This window comes from Otolemur garnettii, unplaced genomic scaffold (assembly GCF_000181295.1).
Source record: "Otolemur garnettii isolate 467f Iridium unplaced genomic scaffold, OtoGar3 scaffold00005, whole genome shotgun sequence".
NCBI lineage: Eukaryota > Metazoa > Chordata > Mammalia > Primates > Galagidae > Otolemur > Otolemur garnettii.
This window is the reverse complement of record NW_003852400.1, coordinates 40,610,825-40,633,600: the sequence shown is the minus strand read 5'-3', so window position 1 is coordinate 40,633,600 and position 22,776 is coordinate 40,610,825. Positions and strand designations below refer to the sequence as shown.

The 22,776-nt window shown below is 41.7% G+C and overlaps 1 protein-coding gene across 3 annotated transcripts in view; it reads left to right on the top strand.

Moving 5' to 3' along the window:
• Positions 1 to 14,905: 14,905 nt before the first annotated feature.
• MAP3K1 (mitogen-activated protein kinase kinase kinase 1) overlaps positions 14,906 to 22,776 on the top strand; it is an 83,567-nt gene continuing 75,696 nt past the window's right edge. The window contains exon 1 of one of the 3 annotated variants that reach the window (XM_003782751.3): positions 14,906 to 15,885. In XM_003782751.3, coding sequence (XP_003782799.1) covers positions 15,404 to 15,885 — 482 coding nt within the window. In that variant the 5' untranslated portion in view covers positions 14,906 to 15,403. Of the gene's footprint in view, positions 15,886 to 16,827; positions 16,926 to 22,776 lie in introns of those variants that run through there. The other 2 variants (XM_023518998.1, XM_023519001.1) reach the window with 2 other exon arrangements.

Below are 22,776 nucleotides of genomic sequence, written 5' to 3'. Positions count from 1 at the left end.
GTGACCACCTCCCAAGATGCCGCACTAATTGCCCCCTTCCTGTTTCACTCCACACTGCTAGAACTTAACCATCTGCCACACATAGAAACTGCTCTTTTCCTTGCTCTACCGTTAAAGTAAACACCATCTTAAAATTTCCACTTCCTCACCTGTCTTTGAATCAGGTCGCAATCCTTTGAGTTTTCTCAAAAACTTTCTGCTGTATTTGCCTCACCTCTTTTCTTTTCTCCTTGCACCCTGGAGGAAAAGATGGAACTGGGGTGGGTTTTCAAGTGTAATAAAGTTGATTTGTCATTGTTTCAAGAAAAACTAGACTTGGGCTGTAGTCACTGGGCTTTCGGGCCATCTGGCTAAAGCCATTTTAGGACATAATTCCTAATTTAGTGACGTGGAAGTATCAGAGGAAAAATGATTTAAAAATATGTCAAGTTGGCTCGGCACCCGTAGCATAGTGGTTATGGGGCCAGGCATGCACACCAAGGCTGGTGGGTTGGAAACTGCCAGGCCTGCTGGTGTGGGCCTGCTAGACAATAGTGGCAACTGCAACAAAAAATAACCAGGCATTGTGGCGGACGCCTGTAGTCCCAGCTACTTGGGAGGCTGAGACAAGAGAATCGCTTAAGCCCAAGAGTTTGAGGTTGCTGTGAGCTGTGACGCCACGGCATTCTTCCCAGGGTGACATAGTGAGACGTAAAGAATTAAAGAACAATAAGATTTTTATCTGCTACTGCTACTGGTGATGAAACAATGCTTTTCTATGAGCTTGTTTTGTTCATGTGTTTTGGGGTTCTTACCATCTCTAGTGGACTGCGGGATGCTAATAGCAAAGATTAGCATCAAAGACGACGAGTAAGTAAAACCCTCATCTGTTTTCAGGTATTCTCAATTCCTGGGATCATATACTTTGCAGCTGGAGCTCTCCATATTGGAGAGAGCCCAAAATTTAATGTAGGGAGAAAGATTGATTAACATTCCTTCAGTTACAAGACCTTTATAAAGCAAAGTGTTTTCTTGGCACCTTTGTTAGATTTTTTTTTTCTTTCTTATCCATGCAAGTATTTTTAGAAGAAGGAAGAAAAGATAGAGCTGAACTTTAAAACAGACTCACTGAGAAGGCGAATGTAAAGCAAAGCTGAGAAAATAAAAGCGAAAGTATTAAATCAGTATTTGAGCGTCCTGAAGGCCCTCTAGGCATATTGGATAATCCTAGTGAAATGGGTAAGAATCTGTGTTGAAATTCCAATCCCAGGTTGGAGCATAATGCTAATGAGAGGAGACGGCAGGCACAGATTTTGTTTGAGTTACTCAGCATCATCATTCAAAGAAATTCACTTTTGCCACTAACTAAATTTCTGACCTCAGCGAACTGCCGGGAAATTTTGTGCTACTGCTCAAAACAAGACTGGCTGAGGACCAAGGCTACTCAAAAGACCTTCAACTGCGTGGTACCTGATAGGCGCTTGATAAATATTTGTTGACTGATTAAGCCATGACTGATTGTTGCACAAAGGATACATTTATTCTTTCTGGAAGCAGCAATGCATGGTGGGAAGAATACTGAATTTAGAGTTAGAAGCCTATCCTGCCAATTTGCCAGCTAAGTAATTTGGGACAAGATTTTTTTTTAAAACTCTCTAACACTCTTATTTCCAAGTCTGTAAATGGCAAGAACTGTTCCTACCTGGAAGACGGGTTGTGGGAGAATCAAACGAAGTGGCACCGTACCAAATGCCCGACACACGGGGCCCTCAGTAAATCGGATCCTAAATTACTCATTCCAGGGAAGGGGTCTGTCCCTAATTTTAGTCTTTCCACCAATAATTTTGATATATTCATTTTGTTCTCTGAATTATCAACTAGTCCCCCCTGCAAAAAATAATCAACTTAGGCTTGGCGCCTGTAGCATAGTCGTTACGCTGGTGGCCACATACACTGAGGCTGGTGGGTTCGAACCCGCCCAGGCCAGCTAAACAATGACAACTCCAACAAAAAAAATAGCTGGGCGTTGTGGTGGGCACCTGCTCCCAGCTACTTGGGAGGCTGAGGCAAGAGAATCGCTTAAGCCCAAGAGTTTGAAGTTGCTGTGAGCTGCGATGCCATGGCACTCTACCAAGGGTGACATAGTGAGACTCTGTCTTAAATAATAAAAAATAATCAACTCATTTGGGGCAAAATACAGACATAAGCAAAAATAAAAGGATATTAAATATTACAGTGATAGCAAAAAGAATTAAATTCTTTGAGATATTCATAAGCTCATAGAGCAGCCCAGGCTCCTGAGTGGACATTGGTAAGGGAAGTAGTGAGTTCACTAATAATTTCCCAGGGAAAGGCAACTGCAGATTTTCACAGAGCACCCAACCCATTGTGATCTTATGCCATCCTCTTATAAGGAATGGCCTCTTGACAGTTACCTAAGCTAACATTATGATCACCCTTGATTAGATTAGCATGGACGGTATGACAGATGCTGAGATAATTCTCTTCAAATAAAATAAAAACACCATCCAAGGAAAAAGAAAGAAATACAAGTGGAGAAGCCAAAATTCGGGAGAATTAGAAGGGGGTCACTCTAAACAGACGCTCAGCCCCTCAGGAGACTGATGGCTCCAGTCTGTAACAGGCCAGACAGTCTGGGAGCTGCCTCGTCCCTTCTGCCAGACCAGATGATGACCAGCAAGTGAAGCATGAATAGGACGAGTTGGGCCTGGGCTTGAAATGGCAGCGAGGGGCGCCAATCCCAGCCAGCAAGGCTGCAACGCAGGTGGAGAACTGAAAAGTGCAAATCTCCTGGGTCTCCTCGGCTGTCAATTCAGAATCTAAGTACCAAATATAGTTGGCTGTTTGGGGGGAGGCGAAGAATTGCTTTTAGAAAAAGATGGCCATTTAAAAATCAGCTTGGAATGGTTCTCATATTTCACGAGATTTTCATTTCCAGGGACACACCTATATAATTTCATCCCTGAACACTTTGATATTTGAAAAAACATTTTAAAGCCTAAATCTTCCCTGAATTAGATCCAACTCATTGTGTCAATATCCTATTTATAAAAGAAGAGGCGAATCTTGGAAACAAATTTTGAGAACCTCAAAATACCTTTCATGGTATTTATAATACCATGAAAAACTTATTTCCATGGTCTTACTTGGCTTAGTCCAGTACTTTCTTCCCTTAAAATGAGTTGGCATTCCAATGCCTTCCTATACTAGTGACCTATTGCAACATGGACTTTACACTAATCTATTTAATAATAAAGAAGATAGTTTTATGATTTTTCCCAGCATTTGGAGCACTTTTCAAAAACAAACAAACAAACAAACAAAAAACTGCCATTCTTCATTTACTTTGCCTCTCTCAACCTGGGACAGGATGTCACTGGCTCTGTAGTCCCCAAGGTTGAGGAGAGTGAGTGTGCTAAGCTTCCACATGCTGTCATGTTCTGCTACAGCTTGGCTGGGCAGATTCTCTGCCCACTAAATCATCTGAGGCAACAGATGTATCCTGCAATTGCCAATAAATATTTGTGAAGGGGGAAGGCTCTCTGCAGAGATTTCCTGTGCTTTAGAGTTGTTGCTGCAACAACTTTTACTTTTTCATCAGAGAAATTATTTTTCTTGGTAATTTAATCAGATATGGGACTCCACAACAGGTGTCCTTATAGAATATTCATACCAGTTCTACACTAAGCCAAAAAACCAAGATGGCTCCTCTCATGTCATGAATTGTACTTTTTGATTTTCTGGTTTGTCTTTTGAACTTAGCACCTTGCATCTTCTTTGCCTCCCATTTTCCTCCTGCTCTGGCTGAGCTTCCTGCAGTGGCTCTCTGTGGCCTGACAGCACCTCCAGCCCCACCTCATTCTCTCTCATCTATGCCGCAGGTCAGTAAGGATGGTAAGCCCATTGGCCTTTGCACAGGTGCAAAGCTTGACATCTCCTGGAAAAAGATTTCAAGAAAGGTAACACCTCCTGACACAAGGCTTCACCAATGAGGACAGGAGCTGGTGGGTAAATGCTAGCCCCCCCTCCCTCCCTCTTCAGGTGCACAATTGTGAGGCACACTTGACGTAGCACCTCAGACGGTCCCTGAGGGCCGGAGGACTGGCTCCCCTCAACAGTGGCAACCAGCGGGATTCGGCTCCGCTGGCCTGGGTTTCCCTCTGCCCTACTCCTGTTCCCCTGTCTCAGGATCTGCTTTCTGGGGGTGCAGATTAAACTCCTTCCAATAGTGCCTGTTTCTTCTTTCCTTCAGCAACATCTTTTTAACTGTTGTCAATCTGACAGGAAATAAATCTCATGCTTTTGATGTGTGATTATTAATAAGTGAAACATAAAACACACTTTGAAAAATTAGCAAGTAAGCCACAATCAGGAATCAGTTATTCCTCCTAAAATTAAAACCTTAGAAAAACACTTTGTAGCCTCTTTTTTTTTGAGATGAAAATATTACTTTTTGATTTTCAAGTTGTTACCAAGAAAACAACTTGATCTAAAGCCTGCTCCTACTGTCTTGTTTTAAAATTTCAGAATATTAGGGGGGTTTATGTCCATGTTTTGGTTTTTGTGCAAATTGAGCCAAAGTTACAAGTGTGTCCTTTACCCAGATAGTGTCCGTGGACCTGATAGGGTGTTTTCCTACTGTCTAACAGCTCTGGAAATGTTAAGCTAGAACCAGGAGATGATGGCTATTATTTGAATTTGGGCCTTTGTATCTATGTGACAGACTTTCAAAGACTGTTAGAGCTGCACTAGATGTTAAGTGTCACTCGGTTCAGTATCCCCACTAGAAAATGGAGACACTAAAGCCCATTGAAGAGAAGTAGCTGTGAGACTTTCCCCAAGTGGCACAGACAGCCAGAGCCCCAGCCTGGGGTCCCTGACTCTTGCTTACATGCTCTTCCTGCTAAACTGCTCTGTTCCTTCTTCCAAAACTGACCATTTGGCTTTTCTAAAACATCTACACTCTGGGTGTTTGATAAGATTCCATTTACCACTAAAATATAATAAGATTAAAAATGTTATAATTTCTCCATTGAGACATCACAGAGAACTATTTTAAAAAAATTTTTATGGTTGATATTTTCTTTTTATCTTTTTTTTCTTGTTTGAGATTCATTGAGTGTATAAAGAATTAGGTTACACTGATTGCATTTGTTAGATAAAGTCCCTCTTATAATTGTGTCCTGTCCCCAAGAGATATGCCATACGCTGTGACCACTCATTCCCCTCCTGCCTCTCCTCTGCCCCCTGGCTCATTCCCCTACCACCTCCCTTGTATTAGCTCATCTACTGCCTTCATATTAGAATAGAGTGCATTGGATTCTTGCCTCTCTATTCTTGTGATGCTTTACTAAGAATGTGTTCCACTTCTATCCAGGTTAATACAAAAGATGTAAAGTCTCCATCTTTTTAATGGCTGAATAGTATTCCATGGTATACATATAACACAGCTTTTTCTGGGTTGGTGGGCATTTAGGCTGTTTCCACATTTTGGCAATTGTAAATTGAGCTATGATAAAACAGTCTAGTGCAAATATCCTTATGATACAAGGATTTTTTTTCTTCTGGATATTTGCTTAGTAATGGGATTTCAGGATCAAATGAGAGGTCTCATTTAGTTCTTTGAGGATTCCCCATACTTTCTTCTAAAAAGGTTGTATTAGTTTGCAGTTCCACCAGCAGTATAAAAATATTCCTTTCTCTCCACATCCACACCAGCATCTGCAGCTTTGAGACTTCATGATGTGGGCCATTCTCATTGGGTTATGTGATATCTCAGGGTGGTTTTGATTAGCATTTTTCTGATGATTAGGGATGATGAACATTTTTCCATGTGTTTGTTAGCCATTCATCTTTCTTCTTTAGAGAAAGTTCTATTCATGTCTCTTGCTCAATGATACATGGGTTTGTTGGGTATTTTTGTCAAACCCACAGCTCATATTATACTGAATGGTATAAAACTAAAAGTTTTTCCACTTAAAACTGGAACCAGACAAGGTTGTCCTCTATCATCACTACTATTCAACATGGTGCTGGAAGTTCTAACCAATACAGGCAAGAGAAGGAAATAAAGGGCATCCAAATGGGGGAAGAAGAGGACAAATTCTCACTCTTTGCTGATGATATGATCTTATACTTAGAGAATCCCAAAGACTCAACCACAAGACTCCTGGAAGTCATCAAAAAATACAGTAAATGTCTCAGGATATAAAATCAATGTCCACAAATCAGTAGCCATTGGACATGCCAATAAAAACCAAGATGAGAAGCTAATCAAGGACACAATTTCTTTTCCAGTAACATCAAAAAAAAACAAAATGAAATACTTAGGAATATACATAACAAAAGAGGTGAAGGACCTCTACAAAGGAAATTAGAAACCCTAAGAAAAGAAACAGAAGATATTAACAAATGGAAGAACATACCATGCTCATGGCTGGGAATAATCAACATTGCAAAAATGTCTATACTACCCAAAGCAATCTACAGATTCAATGCAATCTCCATTAAAATATTTTCATCATACTTTCAAGATTTGGCAAAAATAATTCTTCATTTTATAGAAGAACCAGAAGAAACTCCATATAGCCAAGGCAATTCTTAGTAATAAAAACAAAGCTGGGGTTATCACACTACCACATTTTTGGCTATACTACAAGGCCATAGTGATCAAAACAGCATGATATTGGCACAAAAATACAGACATTGAAATTTGGAACCAAATAGAAAACCATGAGATGAAACTAACATCTTACAGCCATCTGATCTTTGCTAAACCAAACAAGAACATACCTTGAGGAAAAGAATCCCTATTCAATAAATGGTGTTTGGCAAACTAGTTAACCACATGCAAAAGACTGAAACTGGACCAGCACCTCTCACTACTTACAAAAATTGATTCAAGATGGATAAAAGATTTAAATCTAAACCATGAAACAATAAAAATCCTTGAAAAAAACTGTGGGAAAAACACTATAAGATATCAGCCTGAGAAAAGATTTTATGAAGATTTTATTGCCTCGCAACAAAAATAAACAAATGGGACTTAATTAAACTGAAAAGCTTCTATACAGCTAAGGAAACAACAACTGAAGCAAATAGACAACATTTAGAATGGGAAAATATATTTGCATATTATGAATCGGACAAAAACTTGATAACTAGGATCCACAGAGAACTCAAATTGATCAACAGAATAAGACCCAACAACCTAAGCAAGAGCAAGAGCCTGTCTCTACTTAACAATAGAAAAACTAACCCTGTATTGTGGCAAGTGCCTCTATTCCCAGCTATTTGGGAGGCTGAGGCAAGAGGATCATTTACACCCAAGAGTTTGAGGTTTCTGTGAGATATGACACCACAGCACTCACTCCGGGTGATAGAGTGAGACTTTGTCTTCAAACATTAAAATAAAAAAGAAGGAAAGAGGATGTTTATGATTAAAGGTCAAATCCTAAGAAGTGTTAGACAGTTGGTGTTTTGTAGCCACTAAAATCAACTGTTTACTGAGCAACCACTGCATGTAAGGCCTGAGCTAAGGATTCTGGGGAGGCAAGGATGATGAAGAGGGAATTGTCCCCCCATGACGTCTCATAGCAGGTGGAAACTGAGCAGATAGACGCAAGTATCTCTCATGAAAGGTGGGCTTTGTAAGTTCCGAGAGGAAAAGAATTCTGTCCCCTTGTCTCTCCTTCCACACCTAAAATACGGCCTTCCCCTTAGCAGGTGCTTAGCAGTACCTCCCTTAGGCCTGGGCAGGAGGAGACAGCCTTTGGCTCTGCATTTTAAAGTGTCACAAATTTGGAAAAACAAATGGAAGAAGAACACCCAGCTGCCCTGGTCACTTGGATGTGGTGTGCAGTGGTGGCTCAGGATAACCCACAACTCTAAACAAATGCTCTGGTGCCCAGTGCTGCTCAGCCCCAGGGAAGCACTACTTCACACTCCTTGCCCCAAGGCTTCAAATGTTGGGACATTTTGTGGATGTTGAAGCTGATGCTGATGTTGGAGAACAACCATTGCCTCGGAATCAGGGAGTAACCCATCGGTGGAAGGACAAATGCACTAACTTGTCAAATCTTTCCCCTTAGATAACACAAGCGTAATGGATTCCTGAAAAACACCATGTCACTTCCTGGTCTTCTGCATAGCCATGTGCCTGCTTCCTTTTGTGTCCCATTTTGTGGGTCCTTAACTACTCACTTATAGGGGAAATGTTCTCAATATTTACAACCATTAAGGAACAATTTACAATATTAAGCAATATATCTGACTTAGATTTTTATTTGTGTACACTGAGGCAAAATGTGCAGTGTGCTGCTGTTCCATACATTGACAACGATACAGATATTGAATGCTACAATTTCAAATAGCTCTGTTTTAATGAAATATTAGCTAACATTTAATCAAATCTTCCAAAGTTTTAAAATTCAGCTTCATTTACATCATTTTTATTTAACATTTTGATACTCACCAAATTTGTATTTTAATAATAGGTCATTGGTGGCTTGGTGCTTGTAGCTCAGTGGTTAGGGCACCAGCCACATACAGTAGGGCTGGTGGGTTCAAATCCAGCCGGGGCCTGCTAAACAAGGACAACTTCAACAAAAATGTAGTCGGGCATTGTGGTGGGCACCTGTAGTCCCAGCTACTTGGGAGGCTGAGGTAAGAGGATCACTTAAGCCCAAGGGTTTGAGTTTGCTGTGAACAGTGAAGCCACTGCACTCTACTGAGGGTGACATAGTGAGATTCTGTTTCAAAAAAATAAATAGGTCATTGGATTATTTCAAGTGATCAAACACAAATTATGTAAAAATCTTATTTGTGACAACATAAGTAGTATTTTATTACAATAAAAGCTAGAGAATTAATTTCATAAAATTATTTACAAATTATTTATGTCTTTGTTCTACATCCAAACATTATCAGCTCATCAATGGAACACCCAAATACATGCAATTACATACAATTGTCTTTGATATTTTGTCATGCCAGTCATATAAAAATCATAACTTTACATATAGTATTCAAGTTTGTCTTTCTAAAAGTATACTTACCAAGATAAGAACCTAGAACAGAGTTTTACTTACTGTTGGCTTATATTTTAACTTTTAAATCATTTAAAATGTTGTATGGGGCCTCCATCTGTATACTTTCTCTGGCCCTGTACATAGTAAGAATGGGCTGGGATGGGGCGGTGCCTGTGGCTCAAAGGCGTAGGATGCCGGCCCCATATGCCAGAGCTGGTGAGTTCAAACCTAGCTCCAGCCAAAAACTGCAATAAAAAAAGAATGGGCTTGGCCCAGGCATTGAAGATGGTGAAAGTTCTGGGAGTGAAGTGGATTTAAGGAAGTGTTTTCAGGAGAAGTTCCCATGGGTGAATCCATGACACTCTCCTGACCAGAGGAACAGACATTTGTAGCTGGAGCCCTGGCCTTGGGTTAGGATAAACTATGGTGAGAACTGAACAATCAATGGTAGAGGTTATTGACTCCATAAGGGGATGAGTCATTTCTACTTTGATCTCTCTAGGGTATTCCTGGGTCTGCATAGGATCCAGCACGTAGGAGGTAGTACACTTAAAGTTGTTGAATGAATCAAAGAATTTGGATAGTATACTCTATGCAACGTAGAACCATTAAAGAGTTTAAGAAGAGAAGACAGAATCAGAAGTGCAGTTGACAAAGGTTCCTCTGACAATAAAATATATCTGAAAAGATAACTAATAGAGACAGAAAGACCTTTACTTAGTTATGTTCCTACAGTCATTCATTACATAATGATGGCAATACATTCTGAGAAATGCATTGTTAGGCCATTTTGTTGTTGTGCAAACATCACAGAGTGTAGTTACACAAACCTAGATAGTATCACCTGCTACATACCGAGGCTATATGGCTATTGCTCCTAGGCTACAAACCTGTACGGCATGTTACTGTACTGAATGCTATGGGCAGTTGTAACACAGTGGTAAGTATTTATGTACCTAAACTTATCAAACATAGAAAAGATGCAGCAAACACACAGTATCATGATCTTATGGGACCCTCATATATGGGGTCCCTTATTAGCGAAAACATCGTTACATGGTACACGTCTGTAATTTATATTAATTATGTGTCTTCCCTATTTCCTGAACATGTGGATGATTTTTCTTATACACCAATCTGACCTAATTAGACATTTAACATTCTATAAAACTTGTAGGTCTTAGGTATTATAGCTCTAGGGCTGTGCTGTTCAATACACTAGACACTAGCTACCTATGGCTTTCAAGCACTTGAAATGTGGCCAGTCCAAATTAAGATGTTCTGCAAGTGTAAAATACACACAGGTTTCAAAGATCTAATTTTTAAAAAGTCAAATATCTCATTAATAATATTTTATATATTGATTGGTTACATATGGAAATAAGAGTTTGGATATGTAAGATATGTAAAATGTTTTTGTATTTTATGTAAAATAAAGTATTGACATTAATTTGACCTGTTTTTAAATATGGCTACTGGAGACTTTAAAATAATATATGTGGCTTGCATTTGTGGCTTCTATTGTATTTTGTTGGATAGCATTCCTCTAGTAGATGCTAATTTTGTAGACATGTTTAGAAGCTTTGACCCCCCAAATAATGCAACTCAGTAACAAAATGAAGGCACGAATGTTGCAAAAGATGCAGAGGTGAACAAAGGCAAGGAAAGTCGTACTGAACTGCTCAGGTCATATGCAAAGCCTCGCCAATGCAGAATTCAGCTGAGTTAGACCAGTGAACCTCAAAGGAAGAGAAAAACAGACAAGGACAGGAAGTAACTGATTATTACAGGAGGCCCTTGGGAAAATGTATGAAGTCTTCAAACATTTTCTGCAAGCAGGGCCCAGTGGCTCATTGTAATCCTAACACTCTGGGAGGCCGAGCCAGAGGGGTTGCTTGAGCTCAGTTCAAGACCAGCCTGAATAAGTGTGAGACCCCTTCTCTACTAAAAATAGAAAAACTAGCTGGGCGTTGTGACAGGTGCCTGTAGTCCCAGCTACTTGGGAGGCTGAGGAAAGAGGACCACTCAAGCCCAAGAATTTGAGGTTGCTGTGAGCTATGATGCCACAGCATTCTACCCAGGGTGACAAAGTGAGACTCTGTCTCAGAAAAATAAATGAATAAATAAATAAAAATAAATATTTTCTGCAAATATGATAGCCACAAAAGTCAAATAAAATAAAAGAAGAATATCTCAGCATGCATCAAAAAAACGTGACTTGTTCAAAGAATTCAAAGAATCAGTGCAGGGTTGTAAACTGAGCTGAATTTTGCCAACTGTGAAATAGAATAAATGTAATAAATATAAAGTCTCATGATAAGTGTTTTTCATTATTTACTACAAAATTTAGTTTCTGATTTTAAGTACATGGAAATACATGTAAAATGTTGAGATGGCTTTTTAATAAATGGGGAGCATATGTAAATATATCTTAAATATTTTACTTTAGCTTAAAACAAACAAATGATGTTTATTTGGGGTTGGTTGGGGGATTTTGGCCAGTATTTTTGGCTGTCAGCCTTAATCTTTAGGGTGTGGGGCCTCTGGTTTAAGATTTCTACTATGTCTTTTGCATTGTCTAGAATTTTCAGTTTTAGTTTCTTTAAAGCAAAGTGAGCAGTGACTGATACTTGCTAAGTAAACTCTTCTAGATTCGAATATTTTCCTCCGACTCTTTTACAACAGTTAGAGATATCTTTTCAGTGTCAGTTTCCTTCATTCACTCAAAGCATTTAACTTTATTTTCATTGGATCAACTTTCTTTATCCCATACTCATGTTTTATTAATTTAATAATCAGTTGAACAATTTGTAATTAACTTCCACAAGGACAGTTATAACAGGTGTAATCAGGTGTGGGAACAAGTACAATGGTTACTCATGGGGCTCATAACCTACCTCATGGGAACAGAAGCATGCAGGTGCACACGGACCTGGGCCTGAGCAGGTACTGTGCTACAGCATCCCTCTGAATGTTGCACACCACATCGACAATGGCTGCTATCTATTACTGGATGAGTCAGCTAAATGGAGGCTGGTTAAGAGACTTTCTACTACAATGTCACTTACAGTGCCCTTGTAGGGGGTCAATTATCCCATAGGTGACAGGATTTTCTGACCTAGAACATCTGCAAAGATTTGGGAAGCACGTTGTCTAGCAAGAGCATAGAGAAACTAACTTGTAGCCCCAGCTTTCTCGCAAATAGTCTAGAATCTATATTTATAAACCTGAAGGAACACTAGCTTTGGCCCTGTTCTCAAGGTTACATTTTTACTCTTTTACGTCTGAGACATAAATCTCAGAAACAGAGCCATGAATATGTGAACATATTCACATACTAGGGGCCCTGAAATTCTATCCATTTCCCCATGATGCCCATTAATGAAAATATTTGTAGAGGGAAAAATTTTGCTTATTCATTTTTTGTGAAAATGAAAACAAGCAATATCCCCAGAGACGGAGAAAAATTCTTGCATGTGCACAATAGGTGCTTACTAACTATGTGTGAATGACGTACAGGCTGAAATATTTCTGCCAGTGCATATTTTATGCTCATTCTTATGATATTTATGTATGATTAGGAAATACTTAGTGTCTAACCGGATCCTGCATATGACTATCGTGTTAGGAGCTGAGGTGTGACGCTGGTGCTTCCCAGAAGCATTATGTGTAAGCAGTGAGGTGTAAAGCCCTGGTATCAAGACGACTGAAATTGTCATGAAATTGCCTGAATGAAGTCACTGCAAAGTTGAAGTGCAAATGAAGATAGTAACTGGAGTTTTCAGAATAGAAGCAAAGTTGGAAAAATAGAAGTCTCCTGTATGTCATTAAAGAGATCACATTGACGAGTCTGTGCAGTAACATAAAGCAGAATCCAACTGCACCAAAACCAAAGCTAGAGTCTCAATCATGCTTAATGTTCAGAAACTTGAGTAGCGATCCCATAAATACCCCCAAGGAGACTTTGTATTAATATATGATAGAGAGAGAACACTTTTCAGTCAAGCCTGTCCTTTATTTTTCTCTCAAAAAAAATCACTGTACTCATATGCACATGCATAATGATATTCCAAATAGTTACACAGGATTAAAGGGAAAAAATGAATAAATGCACTAAAAAGCCCAGCACTAAGGCTCCTAGGTAGTGGTAGTGGTGGCTGGAGGAAGTCAGAGTATTGCAGCTAGTTGGTAGTATTGCATTTGGTTCCTCTCTCTTTGATCCCCAGTTTTAGTCACCACAAATAAGAGACAAAAGTCAACATTTTGCTGGAATCTCCTTTTTACTTTGCTACTCTGGCCAAACTTCAAAACTGAAACAATTTGAAAGGCTAAAAGCTTCCACTTACTTTTCTCACAGGCACCCGAGTGTGTTGGTGCAAATTCAAAGGTTTTTAGATCTAAAAAGGAGCAAGGAAAGTTTATCCCTTTCAATTTAGGATTTGGTGGGTGTGGCAATACAGGAAGATGTGGAAAATAACTACTGTTTGGTTTGGATGATACATTCGACTATCATTAAAAGAGTGTATAAATAGAGATTAAATGTAGACTTAAAAATTTTAACAGATTTATCTAAACCTTCAAAATTCGTACTGTTAGATATAACAACTTAAAACTATTTTAGGACATGTTACAGCAGTATTCAAAACACGGAATTGGGAGGCGCCTGTGGCTCAAAAGGAGTGGAGCGCCGGCTCCATATACCAGAGGTGGCAGGTTCGAACCTGGCTCCGGCCAAAAACTGCAAAAAAACCAAACCAAAACAAACAAACAAACCCCCCCCCAAAACAAAAAAACACGGAGCTAGTATAAAATCAGGACCTTTAAAAAAATTCCCCCTGTAAAACCTTGCTGCTCATTTAACGCACTACTTAGGAAGGGGGCTTTCATTTTACCTATTTTCATAAAGTCAAAGGAATTATTCAGCAGATAGGCTTTTGTCTAAATAGATGAAGATTGTCAAGATAACTCTCTCTTTACTCTGCTTAAGAACACCTCCCCCCCCCCAGTCTTAATTAATTTATTTCAAAAAATAAACGTAGAGACGCTGCTTCTGGGTTCTGGGAGATTTCCCATCTAAACAAGACAGTTATAGGAAAAGAAGAAAGGGGAGAGATGAACCCAACACAGAAATTGTCCGCAGTTGAAAAAAAAAAAAAAATCCAAGATCATCAACATGTAAATGCTGCTTTTTCCATCCAAAAGCACCTTCTCGCCAAGACTCGGACTGGAAGGGTTCTGCTCGCCGCACTGGACAACCTGGACCCCGCAGGGGTGAGAGTGGAGAGAACCCTGCCTGTTCCCTGCCGGGAAGAGGGACGTGCTGCAAGAGGCATCAGATTCAGGGAGGGCTGGGACCTGGCCGAGGATGACACTATCGTGCACTTCCTGGCTGAGCGGTGATCCTTCCCTAAACGTGCTCTATGAGGTCCTGTATACGGATGCCCTTCCCAAAGACAGCCCAAGAAAAATTAAAGGTCGCCAGGGACATTCCCCGCCCCTCCCCCCGGCCAACCGTTTCTCTCTAGCCGCGGGGGGAGGAGACGGGGAGAGTCCCAATTCAGCGGCTTGAGGACGTGAACAAGGTATTACAGGAAATTCTTAAGTTTTGTTATTTGAAGCATGAGGGGTGGGGGTGGGACCAAAGAGAAGGAATGTTTCCTTTGAAAAGAAAACAAATACAAAACTTTATTTTTCAGGTCCGCGGCAGCACGTCCGCCAAACGTTCGTTTTCTTTCGCTTTGCAGCAGGCGGCATTCCCCGGCGCCACCTGAGCCGGTGCAGAGCGGGTGGGGGAGGTCGGTCGGTCCGCTCTGCGGTCCCCCGATGCCCACTGCGGAGGGCAGCGCGAATGACAGACTGTAAACCGTCTTGCCTGCGTCCCCTCACGCACCATAAATCCAAGTTCGCACTAATCTCTTCTTTCCGAAGCTGCAACCCCAGCAGGGAGAGCTCCTGCCGAGTGCCGGAGAGACTGCAGCGGAGGAGAAGCGGCGCGATGCTGCCGTTGAGGCTCCTCCTTCTGCCGGTGCGACGGGGACTACCTGGCCGCGCTGCGGTGCAACGCTCAGAGCGCAGAGCGCACCCGCGCCTACCACTGCCTATCCCATCGCGGCAGCCCGCGCGCTGGTCAAACGCACAGCCCACTCCCTCCCCACCTGCGGCCACCGCCCCCGCCGACCCGCCCTCCGCCTCCGCTTCTCCCGCGGGCCGGACCTCGCGCGCCCGCCCGTCGGTCCAGGCCCGGCCTCCGGCGGGCCGCGCTCACGCAGTTGGCGCAGGAGGCCCTACGCCAGCGGCGCAGTGCCCGCCCCCTGCGCTCTCCCCGCCCCCTCCCTCCCTCGCCGGGGCCGAGCGAATGTAGCCCGCGAGAGAAAATGGCGGCGGCGGCGGGGAATCGCGCCTCGTCGTCGGGATTCCCGGGCGCCCGGGCTGCAAGCCCCGAGGCGGGCGGCGGCGGAGGGGCCCTCAAGGCTAGCAGCGCGCCCGCAGCGTCCGCGGGGCTGCTGCGGGAGGCGGGCAGCGGGGGCCGCGAGCGGGCGGACTGGCGGCGGCGGCAGCTGCGCAAAGTGCGGAGTGTGGAGCTGGACCAGCTGCCCGAGCCGCCGCTCTTCCTCGCCGCCTCGCCGCCGTCCTCCTCTACTTCTCCGTCGCCAGAACCCGCAGACGCGGCGGCTGGTGGGAGCAGTTTTCAGCCTGTGGCGGTGCAGCCGCCCCACGGAGTTGCGAGCCGCGGCGGCGCCCACCCTACCGAGCCGGTGGCCGTGCGGGACAGCGGCGCCTCGAGTCCCGCGGGGGCCGAGCCCGGGGAGAAGCGGGCGCCTGCCGCCGAGCCGCCTCCTGCAGCGGCCCCCTCCGGGTGAGCAACGCGACCAGGGGCGCGGCGGGGACTTGGGGAGCGGGCAGAGGGCAATGAATGAATCTCAGGCGCCGCGCACGGCGTCCAGGGGCTCGGCGCAACTGGGCTACGCGCCTCTTGCCAGGAGCGGTGCCCCTGGGGAACTCTTCGGCCCCTCCGGAGTCGGGCGGCGCCCCGGACCCAGCCTGAGGGACTGGACAGGGACGTGCCGGAGAGTTTGTTATTGTTTGCAGACATGTGACAGGCGTGCGAGCGGCGCTGCGGGGACCCACTGCGAAAGGTGTGGGGGTCCCGGCTGGCTTTGTAGGGCTCGCGGAATCGGGGCTCTCGGAGGACCCCGGGGCCGGGCCGAGGGGGCGGGGCACAGCCCTTCAGCGGCTCCTCCAGACCGGTGTCCCCGGGGCGGGGACGCTGGGGGGCGAGGCCGGAGCTGGCGGCGGGCGGAGGTCGGAAAAGGGGCGGGGTAGGGGACACGGAGGGTAGAGGAGAAAGCAGCAAGTCACGGCTGCGGTGACAGGCAGAGCCCCTCAGCTTGCCTGGGGCGAGAGTACTTAGACAGGTACCAGGCCTGGGCACAGACTGTGCGCCTCCGGCGCTGGCCGCGGGGGTTTTGAGTGGACGTCGCAGTAACTCCTGTCAAAGCGATGCAGCGACGGCTGCAAACTCATGGGGGCTTGCAGTCTTCTAGGACGTGCGGTTTTTCTAATTGCGTTTCCCAAGGGGCTCCGAGTGTTCTTGGGAATGTGAACTGCACCACTAAGATTTGAGTGACTTCTGTTTGGAGTTTGAATTTGGCCTTTGAAGTTTCCTTTTGGCGGATTGGTTTGAGAGCCAGGACCGGATGTGTCAGCCATTCAGTTTCAAAGCAGTGGCTACTGCTCCCCGCAGTCCCTCTGGCGTGGCTAGGGGATCGCTGGGCTGGTGCGGTGCTTTCTTGGAGGGGCGGCTGCGCGGGCCGCCAGCCGATTTCCAGGGCCACGGTGCAGTGAACTTAGGCTCAGATACGACTTCTGATGCTTATGAAGCACAATATGTATAAGGTAATTTAGACCTGCAAGTGGTTCGTTGACTTCGCCCTTTTTTGGCGTCTGGAAATTTTTATGTTAAAGGAAATTCTAAGTGTGCCATCCACAATTACTGTTTTATTATTTTTCTAAGTGGCCAATGTATGCGAAACACAAAGTCTTGATAGGTATTTTGAGTTGCTGGAAATGTTTTTTGTTATAGTCACCCGTTACCCTGTAGAATTCCCTGACCTCCTGACCTTTATTATAGTAATAAAGTGTGTCTTATTGTGAGACGAATTTGCCAGTAGGAGTCCTTGGTTTTGGTTAATTATCTAAAGTGATTTGTCACTTCTGTGCACTTGATTACTTGTTTAAAATCATGACCTATTTATTATTTAAAAGCCCCCCCCCCAAAAAAAACCTCCTGAAAATTATACTCCTGCACTGTACCGTGACCATATTGAGAGGAAAGGAGATTTGTGACTGTTGTAGTTTTCTGTGTGCACTTGCAGGTGAAACTTAGTTATGCTTTTATTTCCTGCTTCTGTGTAGATTGGATTAAAACTTTAGAATAACTCTTTGAAAGCGATTAACCCCAGATTTGTAAGATTAATTTTAGTTATTTGCATTAGATGTAAGGTTTTGGATACAATAAATAATTGTCATATGTCATCTTAATGAACTGTGAATATTGTAGAAGAACTATATAATGTAAAAATATTATGTGGAAGTTGTTTAGTGTTGTCTGTTGACAAAAATAAGAGGACTAACGTGGAAGCAGGTAGAATTCAAGGACTGAGTAATCCATGCTTAATATTTGTGTTTTATAACCTAGGTTTTTTTCCCTCTCTTTGCTTAAGGGATAGATTATAATTGCACATAATGGGCTAGTAAGCATAATCTTTTTTAAAAAATTAATATTATTAACCAGAATATTGTTGGTTCATTTCAAATGTCATACGTAAATGCTGAATTTATAGTAAAATGTCGATTCCCTATTCTTTTGAAATACAGTAGTTTTTCCCTCCCATTTCCTTAACAGCGAGGTTGAAATTCATTTGAATCTTGATTATGGGGAAAAGGCTTCTGTTTTTTTTTGTATTTTGTGTTGTATGTTGATTATGATACTTCATTATTTACCATTTAAAGTCTTAGGAAAAAACTTTGATTATAAGCAGTTTAGTAAATTCTAAGTTGAACTTTACATCATTTTACTTTTTTAACAATAGTTAACTCATACTTCCAAGAGGAAACCCTAACACTCACTGATTTTGAGGTATTTTCATGTTGCTGTAATAGTAGTATCGGCCCGAAGACCCTTTCTAAGGGGCAGAAAGACTTCTTTTTTTTTGAGAATTCTGTGATTTTTTATTTTAGAATTTTTTTCAGTTTCTGATTTTTTTTTTTTTGGTTGTAAGAAGTGTAAAGAATACATTTGTGAAGTATAAGTTATGTAAATAATGTGCCTATTAAAATAGAAGATTTTAAGTGTGTCCCTCTTCTCCAGGGTGTGGCTGAAATGAGTGAAAGTTTTGTACCTATAAGTGGCGCCCAAGGATTTGGAAATTTTTCTTTATATTATAGAATTTAAGAGCTTTTTCGTCCTATTTACTGTCTTTGAAGAAAAATTACAGTGTTACTCTCCATTGAACAGTCTATTGTAAGTTTGGTAGATATAATTACTCCATCCTATTTTTGTAACTTAAAAAAACCAAACTATCAATTTGCTGGCCCCATGAAAGAACAAGATATGCTGTACTTGTTAATGTTAGTTTTTGTTTAAAACTAAAGATATTTCATAGGCTGCTCTTATCCTCATGTAGCCCTCGGATTTCACTTCCTTTTAGAAGCTGTTAGGCTACAATATAATTTAGTGACCTTTTACTAGAAAGGAGACAAAAGGACATTATTACCTAAAAATAAGTATTTTAAAAAGTTAAATTGGTGATTTTATAAAACAATAGAAGGGGTCACGTAAGTTTATATTCCATGAATTTGTAAATTTTGTAGTTATGCGTTGTCTCCAAGTTCTATTTTAAATCAGGTGATAAAATTATTGCATTCTTCAAAGACTAACATTATTAAATATAATTTTGGAAGAGAAATATCAGAGCTAGAATTGTTGCCAACTTTTGTTTTCTTTTCATATCTGATTTTGGCAAGAGTGACTGGTTAACCAACATTCCTTCATATATGATTTCCAATACACTATAATAACTCCATTTTGTTAGATACAAAAAACAGGAAGTGGCCCTGTTCATTGATTTTCTTTCACATCTTCTATAGCACCTCAAGCATAATATGTGGCATGTTTGAGAAATGGTCACTGACTTGTCAACTTGAAAATTTCAAAATGTGAAAAGAAAGGGGTGTTCCTTTGATTTGGACAAGAGAAAAAAAAAATAAACCAGCTACAGCTTGCCTAGGCTGAGTCTGCTAATCAGTCCTTGACACTGGCTGTGTGCATTCCAAGGGAAGAAATGATGGGGTGGCAAGATTGTTAATGTGGAGTGGATTACCCTGAGGAAAAATAAGGGCATAGGAAAGTGTTCTGAGTTAGAAAAGAAAGCACCACTTTTGTAACTTTGTACCCCATTCATCTTCCTGGGTTCAGGGTTATCTCTTGGTACTGAAGGCAGTGGGAAAATGTTTCATGGAAAAATAATAGTCTCTGGAGGCTGCTTAAGAATTACATATATATTGCACTTCTAACCTTAAAATGCTTTGCTTGTATCAGACATACCAAGTATATTCCTTATATTTGGTTGTTTTCCTTAAGTCCTGGCATCTTTTTAGAAAAGTTAGACCAACTTAAAAATGTAAATAGGTAGAATATTCATGTGAGGAAATGTGCAGTATTAGGAATAACTCAAGGTTGTCTTTAATAAGAAATCATTTTAAGAACATTTTTAATCAAGAAAGAAATAATCAGGACTGGAATTAAAGTAAATTCCAGACAGATATATGCTATGGTTCTTTACAAAGCCATTACGTTAGGTAGATTCTCCTTTCGCAAAAATACAAGGATTTTACTTGTGGCCTAAAACATGTTCATTGAGCGTACAGATATACTTAAATATCTTCTGTATAGTCATCTTCCTTCCTTCCTTGCCTTCCACGTGTCAGGCAAATTATATATAATATCTCATTGAATCAGTACTGTACCCTTGGAAGGTATTGTTAATTCCTGTTTGTAGGAGACAGGACTCATCTAAGAGAGTAAAGCTCCATAATCACCCAACTATAAGATAGAACTGGGATTCAACCCCAAGTTAGTCTGACTCCACAGCCTGTTTCTTTCCACTACTCAATTTCTTTCCACTTTCTCCATTTTCTTTTTCAATTTAATAATCAAACTAATTAATGATTTTTAAGGAGAAAGTTCTGCAGGAGTTCTGATATGCTGCTAGCTCCGTCTCTTCCCACTGCTGTTTGTCTGCTGACGTGTATATAATTAACACCTTGCTGTAACCTGGTCTTGTGCATGTGATACAGTTAAACTGTATTTAGTTCACCCTACCATGTCAGGCAAAGATGATCAGTGATTAGTTTTGGATATGTCTTGGGTTTATTGATTTATGCTGTATTAATCATAAGTGAAAGATAAAGAAGCTGGAATCAACACTACTCATCTTAATCATTAGACAGGAAGAGAAACTTTCAGTATTACTGGACCCTACTGCAGTTTTAGATTTCAGTCATTCGGTATCTATGCACCCTTGCAAGGCCGTGGTCCGGTGGTAGAGAAAAAGATGGTCAGTGCACAGCGTCTGTTTCTGTGGGCGGAGTGTAGTAGGAACATGTTCCACAAGACTGTGTTAAGTGCTGTAGGAGAGATGGATCCACGATTAGTGCTCTGAATCTCCTCTCCAGCACTCCCCCTATATTCCTGGTGAATCCAGTTATACATGCTGTCTAACTTTCCAAGGAATTGTTTTTTCAGGTCAGTGGTTAAGAGTGGTAGATTTCTCCTATCTTCTGCTTTTACATTTGGCCTGCTATTTCTGCCCCTTTCTTTAGGTTTCTCTCCCTTTTCTTGGGACAGATATATGCTGTGGTTTGGCGTCACAATAATGGGAAAAGGAATCTGGATACAGAATAGTTTCAAATTATTTCTGTCTCCTCCCTTAAGAGGAATATATACAGAACTGCAAGTTCAGGCATGACTGTTTTTCTTGCAAGAGAACATTAAAATGAGGGTATGGGGAGCAAGAAATTCAGTATCTGCCAATGCTGGTTCTAAAACTCAGTCTTTATTATTAGTAACAGCCACTCCGCTAGTTAAGGATACAGAGGGAAATGTAAAATATGCTTTAGGGCATAAGATGATCAATAAGATAGCCTTGTCTTCATTTACTCTATGGCTTGTCACAGTTGATTTAGATATTTTTGGAATGGAAGGGAGTTCTATATTGTTAGTGACTGAGTCCTTAAGAATACCAGGCTGGTTAGGTTTGATTAAGATGATGTGGGATACTAAGGAGAATTGTTAAAACTCACAAAGTATATGTTTCTGAAAGTATACGTCTGTCACCTGGACATTATTAATGAGGCCATCAGACATCTTGAAGACTAAAGGAAGTCTGTGGAGCCACACGGCACAGCTTACACAGCATTGTAATTATTGCATTAACTAAGTTCACTAAATATAGACACAGTGATGGTGGGTGGGTGTAGAGGAGAGAGAGGGTAGATGCTAAGCTATAAATGTAAGCTCTGCTCTTGACACATAAATGTTATCATTACCCTTTTCCATCCTTCTGCCCTTCCATCATACAGGGTTATATGGGGTCTTGCTGTATTGCCCAGGCTGAATTAGAACTCCTGGGCTCAAGTGATCCTCCTGCCTCAGCCTCCCAGGTAGCTGGGATTACAGGTGCTTACCACTGTACCCAGCTTTACTCTTCCATGTTGCCTAAATAATCATTCAAGTGATATGTCATCCAATAATCTTCAGACTGGTCTGAGAGCATTCTGTGAATACTAAATATCAGTTGTTACTAGATCAGGAATGTTGTCAAATTCTTTGTACCATCTCCCAGCAGCTAGACTAGTGTTTGACACCCATAAATACTAGTCCCTAGGAACATTACCATGAATTATTGAACAACTTTCCTAAAGTAGTTATTTTGAAATTAGTGTATCAGAAGATAATTTACTGTCTGTAATATGATTTTAATTATGATCTAGCTAAAGGCAGGTTTTAATAGTAAGAACTGCTTCTTAGGAGTTTTTGTACATTTCCTAGTATTTGGTAGCAGTAATTGGTATTTAACAAGCAGCCGTGATAATGTTGACCAATTTTATATAATGTAAAACTTATAATAAGTACATTTTGATGACTAAGTGTAGTTGCAAAATAGTTAGAGCTATGCTCAAACTGTCTAATATTGAGAGAATTGAGTTCCTGGTATTTGAAAGAGTGTAAGTTATTTCAGTTAATGGGTAAGACCTCCTGCTTTTCTTATTAACTCTGGTAGTTCTTCCTTGGCAGCCCATCTTCAAGCTCCTGAAGAGCTGGGCTCAAGTGATCCTCCTGCTGGTAGGAGCAGGTAGGAAATTGCTGGTAGGAGATCCTTGGGGTTGTCCTAGGCCTTTTTGTCATTCTGTCTCCCCCCTCACCCCAGTATCAGTAAGGCCTTAGATGAGTTACTGGCCACTCATTCACAAATGATTGCAGAATTTTTTCCCTAGTCATGACCTCTCCTAAACTCCAGACCTGTCCTGACTACATGTCACTTCCTTACTCAGATGTCTAAAACCAAATTCATGATCTTGAGAGTCATCCTCGACACCTCCTGTTCCTCTCACAAACTCAGCCTCAGTCCATCCTCAGGCGACCTGACCTGCCACACCCCAGGCCCAGGTGCACGCCCTCCGTTCT